The 15,858-nt window shown below is 42.3% G+C and overlaps 1 protein-coding gene across 7 annotated transcripts in view; it reads left to right on the top strand.

The window, feature by feature from the left end:
• Positions 1–15,858, top strand: part of PAK3 (p21 (RAC1) activated kinase 3) — a 139,418-nt gene that overhangs the window by 87,560 nt on the left and 36,000 nt on the right. For 4 of the 7 annotated variants that reach the window (XR_009278522.1, XM_058847650.1, XM_058847648.1 and 1 more), the window contains exons 2-3: positions 12,902–12,981; positions 14,593–14,789. Coding sequence is in view for 6 of the 7 variants with exons in the window: in XM_058847650.1 (XP_058703633.1) it covers positions 14,615–14,789 (175 nt within the window). In the remaining variant the exon portion in view is untranslated. Of the gene's footprint in view, positions 1–6,891; positions 6,998–12,901; positions 12,982–14,592; positions 14,790–15,858 lie in introns of those variants that run through there. The other 3 variants (XM_058847652.1, XM_058847651.1, XM_058847649.1) reach the window with 2 other exon arrangements.

The following is a 15,858-nucleotide window of genomic DNA, read 5'->3' as shown; positions in this document are numbered from 1 at the left end:
GGAAAAGATATTGATACCTGGAAAGATGAATCTGACTGGCAAGTGCTAGAAGGTCACGAACCAAGCTTGGCCCAGTTAGGTACCCCTGAATTTGGTCATCGAATCTGCTTATATAGCAGACATAACCAAATGTTTGGATTATTCACTTTTGAAAGAGTTTAGTGGTGCAACCTTGTTTCATTATTGAAAATTTTCCCTGCACATTCAGAGTCACTCCAGTTTACCAGGTTTAACTGACTCCTTGCAAGAATGAACAGCAAGGCTTGATGGTAATGCATAAAAGATTCGATAGCATGTGCCTTACAACCTCCCTGATCATTCTAAGTCAGTGTCCAAGTGAGGTCTTGTCTGGTAGTTGACAAGTTACTAAAGGGACCTCTGATGCTGTGTTTCTTCTCCTTCCTGCAAGGGCCCAGCAGGAGATTACAAATGCTGCCTTTCTGCCGTAAAACCAAAAAAGGGGAATTATGGATGCTGAAAGCAGGCAGGAAGCACAGAGCCTATGTGAAACTAAGTCACACAAGATTCTCACTCTGGCCTGAGAAATCATAAGGAGGAATCCAAACAGTCCTTGGAGAAAGACAGCAGTCTTTGCAGGTGTTGTCTATTTGCAAGAAACAGTCAAGGGGTGTAATACTCAATTGACCAATGATGGTGATGTGTCGGTTTAGTGACCAGTGAGTTTTACCTCTTGGACCTTTTCGGACCTGTCTATAAATGAAGATCAGGAATAATAAAACTTGCTCTCTTGGGCAACCCAGCTAAGAGAGTCTGTGTCGTACTTTGCCATTCCTAATATAGTGCGACAGTTTCCCAGCCCCAATTCTGTGTTTTCTTCATCTGCTTTTTCTAAGAAAACAGAAATTATCTTCATTCTCTGTTTTCTCCAGTGACACATCCTTTTGATTAAGCCTTCCCAAACAGTGGCATATTCCCATGAAGAGATTCTTTTTCAAGCCACTGACATGTAACTTGCTGAAAAACTAATGACCAGTTTCTGTCAGAGACCTTGCCTTTCCCATGAGGATGGCCTATGCCTGTCAGATGACTTCAGGGAGGCAGAATCTGAAGCACGGAATCGGTCCCAGGTGACCAGAGATTTGTTGCAGCATAACTGTAGCCACTGAGAAATGAAGGAATGGAGGCACATTGTAATTCTGCAATTGGTGAGAGTCACCATGATAAGTCAGTTACAGAGCAAAAGAGAACATCTGATTTTTGGCATTTCCTCCTGTGCTCCTACACAGAGAGGCAGGATGGGAAATGTCCTTTTGATTTTTGGATTTGATTTGGATACTGAAGGCTGTTTGAAATGCCTTAGCTCCCATTAAGAAATTAGGAGGATGACAATAGTAGAGTTAATTTTTTGAAAGAAATCAGCTACTAAGAGATGTAGTGGGAGACTGGGAGACTGGGGGTCAGGGGCTGCAGACATGCAGAGGGGATGTGATCAATGTACATAGCAGGAGAGTATTCAGTAAGGAATGTGACCAGGTGCACTTGCTCCTAGACCTGTCGGCAAGTATTTAAATATCAGAATATGAAAATGAACATGTGCAGCAGTACTCTAGGGCAAAAGATGATTTTTCTGTCATTGTTTTCAATTGACAGTGATTGCTGTTCTCTGGAGTACAGGAGATGCTTTGTACAATTTAATTCAGCATATAGATTTGATGTCTTAGGTGCTGTGTGCACAAGGGCAGAACCAGGGCACTCCAGTTGCATTTCTTAGCTGGGGACCTTACAACTGCTGGTGGTAAATGCTGGCCTGCTGCAAGAGTAAGAGTTTGGGCTCTTGAGGTGTGTATCAGGGACAGGTGGTGGCTTGTTTGTTAATTTAGATCATCTTTGCATCCATAGATTTCTTAGAGCAATTTGGAATGGTAATTTGATCTCTGTGCATTGATTTCCTAATTTGTAACCTCTTTACAGACCAGTGCCTGTGCTCTGGCTGGCTCAGGTCAGCTGTTTCTGATGCTGAGGTGAGCTCTGTGTGGCACAGGCTGTGGGTAGAGTCTGCAGGGTCTGCCCTTAGTACCTTTACTTCTTTAGGCTAAAAGGCTGAGACTTTCAGCAGTGGAAAGCCCAGTATTCTGGCCCTTGTTCTACAGACGAGTGTGTGATTTGTCTAATAAGAATTCACTGATTACTCCAGAAGTCCTTCGAGATTATTTGAATTAGGGATGGCTGTTACTCGCATTTACCTGTCTGGTGTTCAAGGATTTACTTAATTGTAGCTGGTGAAGGGCTTCATGAACCTGAAATAAATCACTCTTCAGATGCCCAAAATGTTAGCATTCTGTAAAAATATTTTCTAGGCAATGGAAGAAAAATATTTTAAAACACGGGAAGTAATACAGGAACAAGATTTGTAAAATGTTGAATTTATTTAGGAGCTGTTGCAGGCTGAACAGAATCTGAAGATAGTGAAATAGTAGTAAACCTTGATGTGATGGTCCACATTTTCCAGCAGAGGCTCGTTCCATGTGTACCATCCTGCCTTAGCCCAAATTAGACTCTCAGGTCCCAGGATGAAATGGAGAAGTGTGCCCACTCATACAGCAGGACTTCCATGTGCCTGGCATGCCCAGAAAATGATACAGGGCTGCCCATTCTGAGCTACAGGCTTTGTCTTCACACTCTGTGTTCTCCCAGAAGATTGTGAGTTTATTAGCTGGCAGCTTGGGTTTTGCCCCTGTGGCAGCCTGGTTTTTGGCATACAGAAGCCTGAGAGATGCCCTTGACTTTGGTGGGCGCAGAGGGAACACAGCCATTCTCATGCCTGGGCCAAGTGTGTCTGAGTCACAGGGCAAGCAGCCAGGGCTTTTCCTCACAAAGGCAAGGAAGCTGAACTAATTTAGTTCTTAAAGGAGTGTTTAGATCACTGATTGGAAGGGCCTATAGTAATCTGATACAACATTACTGGAGCCTATTCAGAAACTTTGGTGAAAATTGAACAAGACTTGAAATGTGCTAAAGTCTTTGCACTTTTAGCTGTAATGATGATGCTGAGAAGCAGAGTTGAATTAAAGATAATAAAGGAGAGAGCTGTCTTCCCTGTACTGTTACCTGGTTTCTCTTGAATCTCTTAGAAATGTCTGCATCTACATTATTTCAGGTTTTGTTTTGTTTCCCTGTGGTATCATACTCTCTTTAATAAATAATTTGTGGCTCTTTGTGACAATTTTTCTTTACTCCTTAAGGGAGGAGATCCAGTTTTGTATCCATTTTGGCTTTGAGGTCTGTAGTTGCAAACAGCTTCTACCATGTCTCTTAACATTTCTTCCTGTTTACAGTTGTGTCTGCACCCTGGGAAAAGTGTATGCAGTGCAAGGTAAATATTTTCTCTCTTCAGGTACATTAAGGTTTTATTGTTTTATTTTGCTTCTGATGACAAATAAAAGCTGTTTGAGGTGCAAGATATTACTAATTTTGCAAAAAGAATTAATCTCTTAAAATTGAGTAGATATTTTCATTCAGGTATAAAGACTAAACAAACAGGATGGGTGGTCACTGCCTTTTTCTTAGAGTCTGCTTTTAAGTTTCCCTCTGAAATTTATCACAAGCGGGAAACAAAAGTCTGAATGTTTGCAGTAGTAGATACTTGACTGGTTTTCCACTGTAGCTTTCTCCTATCCTAAATGTGTGTATCTCAGTGATGAGGTGGATTTCTAATCTGCTGAGCAGTCCTAGCAAAGACTGGGGAATAAGAGGAACCTTTTCTTGCTGTAACTTGCTTCACTGGGGACAGGGGCACTCTAGTGGTGCATGTTGTTGACAAGAGTTCTGAGGAGGGTGCTGGCTGGTGTATCATGACATGCAAAGAGAAGGCCCATCTGGCCCATCAAAGAGAAGGTATTGCATTACTGTCTGTGACACTCTGAAATCACTTGGAGTTTCCCATTTTAATTAGGTGATAATTTGGTGTGTTAATCCACTATCTTCCACTGGGACATGCATGTATTCTGTAAAGTTGCCCTTTCTGCCTGTTTTTGTTGCCATTAGTGACCACCAGGAAGTGCTAAAGGTTGATGCTCTCTGAAGAACAGGGGCAGTTATCCCTTGGAAGTACTTCATGGGGTTGTTTGCATGGTACTTTCTCCTGGTCTGTGACCCAAACAGTGCTGGTGACTAGTAAGGTGTGCATGGACATGTCACATTCCAGGGAATGTAGCTCATGGCTCCCTTTCTGTCTGAGCAAATGCACTTTGTGAGCTGTAAGGCATCAGCTGGTAAATGGAATGGGACACTGTCTTTCCATACTTGATCTTCTTAGGTTTGCTGCTGAGGCATCTTAGTGTTGCTGTGACTTTGGTATCACAAGGCTGGGCAGGGAAAAGCAGGCATCTGCCTAGGGCTGTAATTTAGGAAAGAGCTGACAAAATCAAGCCAGTAGCAGAGCAACTTCTTGTATACCAGCCTCTTTGAGTGGCTGAAGGGACAAGGGCTGATGCAAGTCTCCAGCTCAGGAAGAGGCTGTGTGGCTGTCCTGTGTTGCCAGCTCGTGGCTGTGGTTGCCTCCAGCCTTGCCCTGCTTAGGAGAGACATAAGGATGATAAGCAGCCCTTCGTATAGGATGGGACCCATGTCTGGCTGGGTCCCTGCAGTGAACCTGACCCCACCCGCTGCTGCAGAGAAACCCCCCAGGATGAAAGTGCTTGGCCCTGAGCACTGCAGTGTGTGCTGAAGGCCTCAGATGTTCCCAGACTTCAGATTCTGCAGAGCTGCTATAGCTTAAGATACTCATCACATCTTCGGTTCTAAGAGCTTTTTTAAAGGACTCAGAGGTAAATGCAGGGCCAGGAATTAACCTCACTGAGAATAAGTTCACTCAGTGATGATTCTTAGATCATAGTTAATCTTTGTGGCCTGTAATTTAGTGTCGCTTTTAATGGTTTAGTGTATTCTGTGGTCTTCTGTTTCTGTTATAATTTTTTTAATCAAAATGTCTTTTTTAAGGCTTTGCAGGAACATAAGTTTCTCCAAAAATGACAATATTTCTTTATCAAATGTGTTTATGATTTCATGTTTGCACAGTCCTGCTGCCAAGCAGTGGATGGTTCTGTCTCAGCTTCTGTCAAGCTAAAGTGATAATACCTCTGATTTTGTGAGGGTTTTTTTATCAGCAGCTTGTGTTTTCCCACTGATCTCAAAACCTTTTTTTTATTCTACATCTTCAGCATTCAGTGGCATTTCTCCCATGTAAGATTGTCTCTTAACACTGTAGCTGTCTCTACAATCCAGCTGGAATCAGATTCTTCTCTGATTTAATGTCAGAGCAGCAAACATAGCTGTGGAATGGCTGGCAGGGCAGCTTCTTGTGCACAGCCTGACTATTTGAGAGTCTGCTGAGCTTTTATTGTGGAGATCCTTCTTTGTACAGGATCATCCTCAGGCGCTGCATTCACTCTTGTTATTCATGTTCTGGAGAAACTGCATTGTGAAGGCATTCTGTTTCCTGTGTGTGTTTACCCCACTGCTCTGAGCTGAACCTTGCAATTTTTGCATATCTCTCTGTACTGTGCTCTGGACCACAGAGCCTGGATTTTCAGTCAGACTCTCCATATGCCCTGGGTTCCTTTAATCACATTCTTACCCAGTGCAAATGCTCTTGCTCTCAGGGTTTGTCACTGCCACACTGGCTGGATGGTCCAGGTGGTTGTGCTATCTGGAGGCATTTCCCTAGAGCCAGATCAGGCTCCCATCTCACCTGGAGCAGTGCATGTCTGGGGCTGTCACCCATTTCACTGGGGGGCCTCTGGTATTCCTTCAGTCACACACAGACATGGTGACACAGAGCTTTGTAACCAGAACATTTAATCTTTGCTTCATGATTTTGCCTAAACAATAGTGCCTTTAGACAAGTTCATTTTGTCTGAAGTCAGACAATATATCAGCTGTTCTGGGTTGGGATTTTTTTTAGATACTGACGCTGGCAACAGCATCTTGCTCATTCCTCATCATTTTCTGCCAGGGATGGGAGCAAGCTTACATCTGCCAAGCCCTCTGACGACTTTACCCTGATTGCTGATTTTTAGCCTGAGTGTAGCTGTGGATTAAAACTGCTTGCGAGTGGCTAAATTCAAGCTCCTAGGGCTGGTGGTTTGTAGTGCTGTCAGCCTTTCCTGTGCTGCAACAGGACAGGCTATGTGAATAAAATGTGAGGTGTCTGTCTTGGGATGGTCTGGGTCCATTTTAAGGTGATTCTGTGAGGTTGGTAGGTGAATGTCACTCTGCTGAGAGTACAGACAGAGCCCACTGTGTGGTCCTGTGCATGTAACTTGGAGACATGCCCCACACCCAAATGGAAACACACCAGAGAGGCACAAGAAGTGGGGAAGAGCAGATAGGAGGTAGGAGAACATGGTAGAGAGACTCACAAGCTGTCAAAGGCCAGCAGAAGAACTAGCAGTTTAACATGCACATCCTGAAGCTGTGTTGATAGGAGAAAGCAGAGTATGCCTGACAGCATGAAGTGATGACATGGCCCTTATGTGGTTCCAGATGCATCACTGTAACAGAGCTTTGCATCTTCTGCAGAAAGGGACACACAGGATGCGAAAAGGAAAATGTTTGCATTGATGCAATACCACAGCATGATTTTTCCTGGGCATTTCTCACATATAGGAACATGTGGGGTAGCCTGCTACCTTACTAGGCTAATGTAGATTCACCTTCAACATACCTTCATCAGGGAAGATGAGAGAAGGGGTGAAATTTTTGTGCTGCGTTGCAACAGTTGGCATCTTTGAATGCAATGAAAGTCTGCTTCCCACTTTATTAATATGAGTATTGTTCTAACCTTGGCACATCAGTAATTCAAGGTGCTATTGCACTCTTAACTGTTTCCAGGAGCAGGCCCAAATCTGGATTTTCATGACCACTTTGGGGCTTTGACTGATCAGCTAAGTGAGCCACAAGTGTTCAGTTTCAACCTGCCAAAGATCCAGCAACCTGTTACAGAGCCTTCCTGTGGCAAGGGATTGCAGCCCATCAGGTGGGTAGGAATCAGACTGGTCCATTTTAATTGTCTGTAGCTTGCAGTAAGGGCTGGCATCTCATACCTGATCTTGGACAGTGCTTCAAGATTAGCTCCAAGTTGCTGATTCAAATTAGACCATTTGCCTTGGTTGTTTTTAATCTGAATTAAGGCAATGAAATTTTTATTGAGGCACTTGCAATGGTTGGTGTCTCCATTATGTAGCTTTTCTTTGTTTACATTTGAGTCCTCCTAGAGAACAAAAGTGAGCCTGAGGCCTAAGCTCTGAACTATGAATAATAAGGTCCATATGGAGAATTATTTCAATCTGTCTGCAGTGTTTACACAGTCTCTTTCACATTTAAACAAGGGCAAAGGATGAAATCCTGTGGAATGTGGGATATTTGAGAGGCACAGTTGATTTTGAGACACCTTTTCCAGCTTTGAGGAGCCCTTCAGCTGTGTAAATAAAAAGCGAAACAGGGAGTGGGTTGGGGTTTTTTTTTGTTTTCCTCTTGCATATAAATTCCTTTTCTAGGTACTTTTTCATAGTTTCTTGTCTATCCCAGAGAAGTGTTTCTCACTACATTAAAAAAAAACAAACCAAACATGGTCTGTGGTACCGTTCACTTTTTTCTCCTTCAGCTGCTTCTGGGGTGCCCATTGCTCTGTCAGTCTTGGCGTGACTCCAGATTCAGTAGCTTAGAGCACAACCTTTTTATTTCAAACCATGATTTGCAAACATATGACAAAAATACCCATGTAACTGTCTGGGTTTGTGTATGAGTGGGTGGAGGTACTGGTGGCTCTTTCCAAGGCAGTCAGGAAAGTGGAAGCTCTCCACTTGCTTTCTGAGTGGCAGAAGCATCCTTGTGATCCAGCTGGCTTTTCTGCATCATCAGGGTATGTCCATAACCTTTGTCATATGAAGTAAAGTCACTTTTTCTATCAAAATAGTCACCGCTTTACAATGCTTTGAGGTGCTTGCTTCATGTAACCTGCAGGAATGTACTTCCTTTCCTTGCTGTGCTGTGATAATGTGTAATTACTGAATGCCTGGACAAGCTTTAAAGGGGAAAACTGTTTCCCTGATGTTCACCCTCTGTACACACACTTCTTTCCCTCCCAGTTCACATAACCATCCCAAAGCTCAAGTGGTTTTAGTAAGTGTCTCCAGTGGGAGCACAATTTGAATGGATTGTTTTTGTTTTGATGTGGTCAAAAATACCCGCAAAGAAAATACATTGGGCTAGGGGTGTTCTCCAGCGGGGTGGGGAGGAACTGTCTCTGGTTTTTCTTTCACAGTGTCCTGTAGCTATGCTGAAGCCTCAGCACCCTTGTTCATGTTATCTTACATTAGGCACTGGTTAAGCACAGCCCCTTAAATACATACCTAACTTTAATCATTGCTGGCTTTACTATGCAAAAGTAATTCTGTTTTGGTTTTTGGAGGCTACAGCTGAACAGCCACAGCTTTGTACAGAAGGGGAAAGTGAGAAAAGCTGGGCAAGTCCCAATACTAGTTGCACTTGGAAAAGTGAACCTATGTGAGGGGTAATGAAGCCTTTGTGGTGGGAGCAGGTATGGGGTGCTGGAGTCTGCAGAGCAGCAGTTTCACCATGTGGGAAGAGGCATGTAAAGTGGGTGTGCTGGGGGGTGTTCAGAGGTAAAAGCCAGATGTATTTTGCAAAGTGTTTCCTGTGGTTGTATTGGCAGTGTGCAGAGAAAGAGTTGAAGAGTTGTGGAAAGAAATGTAGTTAGGTAGGTTATGTGTTTGAAGAAGGGTGATGGATCCTTGAAGACCATGAACTGAGAAATGCTGTTGAATCCTAATTAAGCAAGGGGGAAAGTATATTTTCAGGTTATTTTCATCAGTTGTGACAAGCTCCACTGTTGCGTTCCCATCTCTTAGCAATTAAACTGGGTGATTCAAGGTCCAGACAAAGGACATAACAATTTAAATTTGAAGAAATGTTTAGTCAAAACCATTAAATTCACAGCTACTGCATGAATATACCTTCTGTATTCATTGTCATTCTGTATTCATTATTGCTGCAAGTGCACTGTCAAGAGGGAATTTTAAACCAATATTAGTAAGTCACTATGTAAAATTCTCAATGCTGCCGTTCCTAACAGAAGTTTGTTTATCCCATCTCAAAATGGATGTTTCCATTTCAAGTACTTGGGTCCAAGGTAGTTTTACTGGGATACAACCTGAATTCAAAATAACCTCTCCACACAGAGAGCTTCTTATGAAGAGCTAGTTCAGAGGCCAAAAGTTGCTCGTAGCAAGTACAGAGGATAACTTCTGAATAAATGAATATATTGGAGGAAATCATAAGCTGCTTACAGTGTGTTTGCAAAGAGGAACAGAGAGTACATTCATCAAAGAAATTACTCACTTTGAATAATTTGTTCGTCTCAGAGCATGCTTACCTGTCTGTGGGGGGAATGGGGAATTTATTTGGCAAATGTTTGTATTGTGCTTTGAGACAGTTGCGTGAAAGGGAAGAGTTCTTGTTGTTTCTAGGGTTATAATTCTTTCTGTAGTTTGTGTGAGTACAGCCTTTTCTTCAGGGTTGTATAGAGAAGGGATGCACTGGTTGTTTTGCGATGTGTATGTGGGGGAGGTCCTAAAAAAGATGTCTTTACTTGGAATGGCACCCTGGCTGTGTCTGCCCTGCCTGCAGAGTCAGCCCCACACACCTGCCCATATTCTGCAGGCACTCAAGGGTGGAAGCAGCTGAGCACAGACTGCCCTGGGGGTGTTATGGACCCTGAGTACTCAGAGTTGTCTCTGCTTCAGCTGATGCTGAATATGACCATTTTTTATCAAAAAGGCCTCAGTATTGTATTTTAACTTAACCGAGTTTTACAGAGAAGACTGCATCTTCCACAAAAGTGATGGAATTGTGAGTGTATCTGTTCTGTCCAAGTCACTGTCTGCTCTTTAAAGGAGCTGTAAAAAACTGCAGGTAAACATGCAGATGTAGAAGAGCAGATACAGGTCTGAACTGGGCTGGGAAGTACTTGTAAATACCTGAACAGAGTCTCTCAGTACTCAATATCTAGAGAGAATCCTTCTCAGTTACATCACCATTGATTTTTGGAAATGGATAACATTTCACTGGGAGTGAAATTTGGCCGATACAACTATATAATAAATATCCTTTTGCAGGAAGTATATTTATAAACAAAGAATGAGTCTTGGACCTTCAAGTTACATTTGCAAAGCTACTGCCTGCAAATTGGCATAATTGATCTCTTCCAGTCAAGTGATCTTGGAGACAGTGTTGCTGCATCACAAGGTGCAGTAGTATCTCTGAGGCTTTGAAAATGAGCACCAGTGTCTCTGCAAACAGGATACTATTTGTGAGTTTTAATTTGAACCAGTCATGTTGGAATGGTGCAGCTTTGAAATAGCAGGGGTAACCCAAGAAGATCTATCCACAGTGTTCCCCAGACACACAGGGGTGAAGAGCTGACTGAGATCAAGGCCCAGCATGAGATTGTGCTCTGAACTTGAACTTAATTGAACAAATCTTTTGTGTGTATATTATGAAGACATTTGAGTGCTTCAAATATCTTCCTCTCCTCCCTAGTCTTTCAAGGACTAGATGCAGAAATATTACAAGACAGGCTTTTACAAAGGGGGAATTAAGTCACAGAGAAGCTGAATGCCATATAAAGTCAATGTTTGTCTTCTCACTTAACAGAACTGGTGATTGGAAGAGGTAAGGAAGAAGTAAATAGATGTTGGATCATCTTCTGTAACCCTGTAATAGTTGCATAGAAGCAACTGACCTGGCTGAGAATTTAATTTTAGCTTTTGCCATTTGGCTGGGAAACTCTAGCTAACACACAGTAAAATACACTGTTGTATTTTGGTACAACAGTCTGTCTCTTTAAATGCTTCCTTAAAGCTGATGGCCAGTGACAAGATTGTTCTCTGGAAGTAGGTAGTTGTTGGTCAGCTGTCCTCTTTGTTGTACAAGTGTGATTATCTTGCAGATTTCTTCTAAAAAGGGTTACCAGCACTGCCTTGATTTCACTAAAGGGGTCCTTGAGGACTGAGATGAGGAAAATCCTGTTGATTGTGCACTCCATTCTCTTGGTGAGCACCAGCTGGCTTCTGCAGAAGCTGTCCCTGCTGACAGCCTGTGTGGCTTTCATGGCCCTGGTGGGATATGGTCAAGTGCTCTGGTAGCTGTGTTGTTTTGGCCTACTAACCAACCAAAACAAACCAGCACAATCCTACCAAAAATCCCCCCACCCCCAAACTCCTAAGCAATAAAAGAAAAAATAAAGAAAAAAAGAGAAATAACACCAGAATTTGGTGGTCTGGATATATGGATATGCCATAATAATTTCCAATAGACAGAAAGTGGGTTTTGATGGAGTTAGTCAGGCTATCAGGACCAGGGACTTGTTATGACAGGAGAACCTGTTCCCAGAATAGACTATAACTTGAGCTATCTGCTGTTGACATTTCTCTGCAATATAAATCTGAGAGTTTTCCCAGCTGAATACATCTTATTGCCTCTCCATTCATTACAGCTTTTCTCTACGTTTGTGTTAGAGTAAATTAATACAAAACACTTAAATTATGAAGTCTTATGTGATAGCCAATGTTCTTTTGTCATGATGCAGTGGTATATGAAAAATCTCTAAATTACAGTGAATGGAAGAACAAATAGATTCTTCTGATCAGGAAAACCATAAGTTTTAAATCTCTTGGTATGTATTGCTTTTTGGTTTGCTTTAGTCTTGATTTAGACCAACTTTAGAAAATTAATATCAACTGTGAAACCTTCTAGGCTATCTTCTCCCCTTTTTTTTTTTTTCCCCCCCCCCGGTTTAGAGTGAGTAAATGAGCTTTGTATACTTCTTGAAACTCAGCCTGAAACAGCTCTGAACAAAATATAGTGTTCCTTTAAAATCTTGGAAATAATTACATCATCAGCAAATTGGGACAGAAGCCATTAATAGTATTCTTTGTGGGATGAAATCCCATGGGAGGACCTATTTCAGCAGACTGGCATTGTTTACAAATAGATGCAGTGACAGGTACAGTTGTCCCATTCTGAGGAACAACTGAAACTGTGGCCTATAAGAATAACTGCCTTGCTTCTGATAACAGGCTGAAAATGTGCCTTGGTGCTCCTGTGGTCATCTTCATACTGATCATCCTGGGAGTGAAGGCTGTATTTGGCACTGGAAAACTATTTGTAGGTGGCTTAAAGAAAAAATAAAAGCTTCACTTGCATAAGCTCCTGCTCTTGGAGAATTGCTGGAGGAACAGGGAGCTGGATCCAGATGTCTCTGCTGGGCTTCATAAGCTAGGAGGTCTGGACTAAAACCTGGGCATCACGGGCTTTCCCTTCACCAGGATAACAAACACATATCGCCCTGTTACCTTACAGTAGTTTTCATTACTGGCTTCCCCCCACCCACCCCCCTCCCCCCCGCACCTTCTCTACTAGAAAACCTTCTGCATTTCAGGATGGAAATCACAAAGATTACTTATATTAACTGACCTCAATCTACAAAAGCAGTTCGTTTTCTAGGTAGGTAGGCTAGTCTGTACTTGAAAACTAGACTGGCACAAGCTCTGATCTGGGCACAATTACAGCTGTTCCTGTGTGATACAAAGCACGTTACTGCCTCTGTACGTGCTTCTACAGGAGGATGAGTTGTGTTCCTCCATCACCAGAGCACATCTTTACCTGGACAGTGGGGCTGTGTAAGCAGAGCCTTCTCTTGGGAACCAGACACATGCTGGGGACCATTGTTTTTCTGAAGAATCACTTGTGCTTTCACAGATATTGTGGTCCAAATGATGAACACATCTTTCTCTCTGACAGCTGCCTCCAAAACATTGCTCCATTATTGACAAGTGTGTGATCTTTTCCATGCTTTTAGGCCTGAAGGCAAAGCTCTAGAGAACAACACCTGGTCAATGGCTGCCTGTGGTTCAGTGTTATCTGCAGTTACAGGTGGAGGTGAGCAACCCTATGGTGTAGGGTAAGTCTGGCAGTTGACACAGAGTGAGCCTATCAGTAGACATCCTCTTTGGATGGTGAACACCACATTGATCTACCAGCAGAGCAATTGTTTGAAGTCTCCCTAATATGCTTCAGGGAAAAGATGCCGGAAAAGGTCAGGTCGCTAATTGAACCAGTTGAAGGCAGCTGGGAAGGTGTTCATTCAAACTGCTCCCCTGGTGGATGTGAGCAACTGGGGTCACTAGCAACTTTGAGTGTGTATTTGTGAATCAGGATCTCCAGGATCGCTGCTCCATTCTGTCTGTACTAGACAACAACCCAGCTGTTGCTAGAGTTTTCAGCTGTGTGACCTTGGGATGAGTCTGTGGGATCCCATGGAGATCCAGCTTTTCGGGGACGGATAAAAACTAGAGGTGTGATGGAATATTTAATTTGTTGTTCTTTTCATTGGACTGGTGCTTTGAGTCTCAAAACTGGTGTTTTGGGATTTAATTTAGATTAAATTAAAAATTTAAGTAAAGTAATTTTAAAAAGTGATCATTTTATGTGTGGTAATTTAGAATGGTAACAAAGGCCAAAATGTCCAGGTCATGAAAAACAGTCTAAAGTGAACATCTCTAAATGTTTCAGTTGGTCATTTAGCTTTTACTTGTAAGGTAATGTTAGTTAAGGCAATGTGGATTTCATTATTTCCTATTAACATACCAGCCAAAAATCTGGCAAAATTACAGTTATATCAAAATAAATGTGGTTGTTGAAAATGGTAATCTCTGTTCTAATAAAAAAACAAAGCAACCCATGACCAACCATGCAACCCCAAAAACTCGCTACCATGGCAACTTTATCTGAATGAAGAAGGGCAGTGCTGCTGTTACCACTGGAGCTTCAGGACCTCTCTCTGCGTGACAGTCAACATTTTTGGTTGATACTTCTGGAAAAAACCCTACAGCTTCCATAGCTGAAAAAAAAGTTGCTCCCCTTTAAATTTAAGAGAGTAGCTGATGAGGGCATTAGCTCTGTGAATCAGAATGAGGAGAGGGATCCAGAACACATTCACAGTGATGTGCACGTGCTTCTGTAAAAGGAGCCACATTGATTTTAGGGATGGAAGACAAGTGCCTGTAGAAACATAACCTTTAAAAAGATGCCTACATCACTTCCGATCTGTCTGAAATTATACTCTATTTTTGGGTCTTAAACCAGTTAATTTTACGAAGTGTTGCATGCTACCCATATCCCCTCAATGAGGGCCTTGTTTCTTACATCATAGAAAAATGATTGACTACAATGCCAGGTAGTTTGAGTAAGTCAACTTTTACTTTGGAAGTCTGTTTTAGAGGAAAGTTTGGATTGTAAACAACTGCAGGGGAAATAGTTAAAACCTGTACAGGGATAACAAAAAAGCTTGATTTTAATGTTAATACCTTACTTTTTAGGAATTAGCCACTGAATTTATTTACAGCAACCAGCAGCAACCTTATTCAGAGCAAACTTCTAACAGAGAGTTTTTCTTATGCCACTAGAAAGCTTTTCCTGCCCTCTTTACTGCCCAGGTCACCAGCCTTGGCATCCTCCCTTGACAGGCATGTTTTGTTTTGTGATTTGCAGGAGGCTGTGAGGGCTGCTGAAGATGTCTGATAGTCTAGATATTGAAGAGAAACCTCCAGCTCCACCATTGAGAATGAACAGCAACAATCGTGATTCTTCAGCACTAAACCACAGCTCAAAACCACTTCCTATGGCCCCTGAGGAGAAGAACAAGAAAGCCAGGCTTCGCTCCATCTTTCCAGGAGGAGGGGATAAAAGTAAAGTATCAGCAATGCAGATGCATAGCTGCTTCTCTGGAAATTCTGGTGGTCATTGTTTTTCATATTTGCTTTCTGCCACTGTTTTCTTTCTGTTTCAGTTCCATGGTATCAATAGCCTTCTATTCCAATTACTCTAGAAACACATCTCAGAAGAGGAGTCAGTTACTTTCTTGTCTGTGAAAAGATACTAAAATATGCATACATTGTACAACTTGCCTTCTAAAAATAACTTTATAGTTAAGCTGGGGAATCCTTTCTCTTGGATTTTGCTTTGCATTAGCAGTCAATACAGAGATGATGATGTGTCCTTGTGAAAATACATTCGCAGAAGTGAGAGGGCAATATGCCTGACACTTCAGGGGTTTTTTTATGCACTTAAATTCCAAGAACAGGAACAAAGCTCTTCTTGCTTGTTCCTTTTGCAGTGAAAGTGGATGCAGAATGGCTTGGTTTATAACCTGCTAGGTGTGGATGCACCAAGAGAGTATTTTAAACATGCAGCAAACAGCGTTTCAGTTGCATTACAGTTGCATTCTTTGAAATGCATTTATGGTGGAAAGGAGTGTGTTTTGAGTTAGCATATTTACAGGTTTAAGGAAAGGGGTTTTCTTTATTTCTAGTGCCATGGGAATTGATGGGCTGCACCTACAAGGCTGATGTCACTGCAAGGCCACTCTTGATTGTCTTTGAAAGGTTGGGGTCACTGGCGGATGTTCCTGATGATGGAAACAAAGCAAATGTCAATCTGTCTTTAAGAAGGAGGATCTGGGGAAGTGTAGGCCAACTAGTCTCACCTTGGTTCTTGGGAAGGCGGTAGAGACAATCCTCCTGGAAACCATTTCCATGCAAATGAAGGATGAAAATGTGGTCAGGAATAGTCAGCATGGATTTGTGGAGGGGAATTTATGCTGTAAAAGGCTACTGACAGCCTTTTACCTTAAAGCAACAGGCTTGGTCATGCAGGGACAGCAATGGTTGTTCTGCTTCTGCTTTAGTAAGGTGTTCAGCAGAGCTTCCCACAGTATCCTCACAGACAGACTGGTGAAGTACAGTGTTGATAAGTGTA

Source organism: Poecile atricapillus, chromosome 12, assembly GCF_030490865.1.
Source record: "Poecile atricapillus isolate bPoeAtr1 chromosome 12, bPoeAtr1.hap1, whole genome shotgun sequence".
In the NCBI taxonomy this organism is placed as follows: domain Eukaryota; kingdom Metazoa; phylum Chordata; class Aves; order Passeriformes; family Paridae; genus Poecile; species Poecile atricapillus.
The sequence above is the reverse complement of the archived record's forward strand: the minus strand, read 5'-3'. Positions and strand labels throughout refer to the sequence as shown.